We start from the raw sequence: 2,359 nt of genomic DNA on the forward strand, positions 1-2,359 counted from the left end.
TCATGCTTCACCTTTTTTTTTTCCCGGAATCTCTTTTGCAACTCTTCCCACTCTAACTAATACCCAATTAACAGCCACAAATACCTCTCTCTTCCCTTAATACCCGTTGAGGAATTCCTAGTTATTCATCCGGAGCTGGCAGAAGCCGATCCCAACCAACTCATGATTGCACGCATAAACCACGAACATGCAGAACGCGAGAAACTAGAGCAGGCCCGACAAGAGCTTCTGAAGCGAAAGCAGGCCTTGATTGCAGAAAACAAAAAGCGGAAAGATGACTTGGCTAACCTGGACCAGGACCTTGAGAGGTTTATTGACGTGAGTTATTCCATATTCACCGGGCAGATCCCTTTTTCCAATATTTTCTGGAAATAGTGATGAGGCGGGATTTTATCTTCCGTCAATCTTCATATCCATGATGAGATTAAGCTAACCATTCCTTCCTTTAACAGGCTGCAAAACCGATTCAAAAGATTTTCGAAAAGGAATACTGAGTCTTGTGCTTGCTTATCTTGTATCCTCATCTAGCATTTCTGGTGTAATCGGACCGGTTGGTTATTTTGCTTCTCTTGATAAAGGTACAGGCGTTTTTGGCATATTCTGAATGATGTGATACCCGCTCCAATGTCGAGATATCTAGTGCAGGAAATATTAACTCGTTTATCGTAAACTCGCTATCTGTATGGCTCTTTTATATCATTGCTCTTTCGAACATGGAGCCTACAATGCTTCTACTCGCTGGCCCCGTATTAAAGCAATCTGCGCGCAATGCGTTTTATATCTGCTCTCTAGTCTAGCGCGTGCGAAGCTAATATTCAGAGTAATTACTGTAGTTAGTTAGTTAGTTATTCAGTTCATGGTTGGTTAATATTTGCTTTCTCGATTTGTGGTGTTCATCGATGCTGGCTCGCCCAATCACAGAGGACCAAGCTTCAAGCCGCTTCTCCTTCACAACTCCGCATCTTCTTCAACACGCCAAATTCAACACGGCCAGCTCCGCGCCCGATTCTCGTGGACCATGACCTGACAATGCGGAATAAAAAGGGAGGCAAGATGGAGGCCTCCTCTACCGACGCAAAAACAAACGCTACGCGAATGACGGATCAACCAGCCATGAAGATCAGCGCGAAGCGGACCCTCCCGCCCGAGAAGCCGGAGGATATTAGGACGAGAACACTGGTGATATCTGCATTTTGGGCCATTATAATATTTCTGGGCCTTCCCATGTGGTGGAGAACTACGTCCATCTACAGGGCGAGACTTCCGTTGGATGTGATGAAGGATTGGGCAGATGGCAAGGTAGGCTTCAAGCGCGCACGTCTTTTAAGGGACAGCGATATACATATATGTAGCGGCGTTTAGAATACGAGTCTGATGCCTCTTACAAAATAGGCATGTCGACCGGTCTTCCCCTTACAGATTCTCGTACATGCTCCGTCAATGAACACCCCAGATGCTGAACACCTTATTCGCACCACCCAACATGCTCTCGACGATCTGAATGATTTCTCCGCACATCACCTCAGGCTTCGCTTGGTAGAAACGTCACAGAGCTCAGGAGAGACACCGCAGGTTATTCCAACAGCAGAATCAGACGTTGAGGAGAAAAAAAATGCGGCGCTGAATGTCAGGTTGCTCCCACGGGAGGGTGTAGTTGTACCCAGCTCAGAACTACATCCTTATTCTGAACAACTGGAAATATTTTATCCAGTCAATCAAGCACCATCTACTTCGACACTCAATTCACTTCTCGCTACGTTTATTGCCGCAGAGGTTCAGAAACTGTTCAATGAGGAGAAAGCGACAATTGCATATATCCTGTCAAGCAGCAACACGTTTGGTCCGTCGCCTCAACCCTCGATTCCAGGAGGTCAGGCCCCTTCTGTGAACAATAGAGAGCAAGGAATGGCAGCTATAAAATCCGTGGCCCCCCAATTAGCGGAGTCAATTGCTCGTCGCACCACGCGTTCTTTTAAATATGCTGAAACCTACCATTTAAGCTTCTCGCTCTTCACGCCAGGACCACTGCCATCCTCATGGGACATCGAATCAGCGTTACAAGAATACCTTCTACCACTACTAGGAACATTTTCGCCCATTAGCAACTTCTCCATCGACACACAGGTGCAGGTGTATGCACACTTCGCCCCAACTGCGGCGCAACCAGAATTCGATGAATCTCAGAACGCCTGGACATTGAAGAAAGAAGAGCTAGGCTCATTCATCAATGCTGCGGAATGGCCTCTAAGCCCCAGTATCCGCAAAGGCCCAACGATAAATTTCATCCTCTACATCCCTTCAGCAAGCCAATCTCTCTCGTGATTAAAGAAATGGTGCCACAAGCTGGCTCATCCCTCAT

General features: G+C 46.8%; 1 protein-coding gene across 1 annotated transcript; it reads left to right on the plus strand.

The window, feature by feature from the left end:
* Positions 1 to 162: 162 nt before the first annotated feature.
* On the plus strand, positions 163 to 2,322 carry HCBG_08200 (uncharacterized protein; the record flags this gene model as incomplete). The annotated part of the gene is made up of 4 exons (XM_045435249.1): positions 163 to 318; positions 529 to 550; positions 854 to 1,299; positions 1,393 to 2,322. 4 exons carry the CDS (start codon positions 163 to 165, stop codon positions 2,320 to 2,322), a joined length of 1,554 nt encoding a protein of 517 aa, XP_045284555.1.
* Between the last annotated feature and the right edge of the window lie 37 nt (positions 2,323 to 2,359).

Source organism: Histoplasma capsulatum (assembly GCF_000150115.1).
Source record: "Histoplasma capsulatum G186AR genomic scaffold supercont2.13, whole genome shotgun sequence".
Taxonomy (NCBI): Eukaryota; Fungi; Ascomycota; class Eurotiomycetes; order Onygenales; family Ajellomycetaceae; genus Histoplasma; species Histoplasma capsulatum.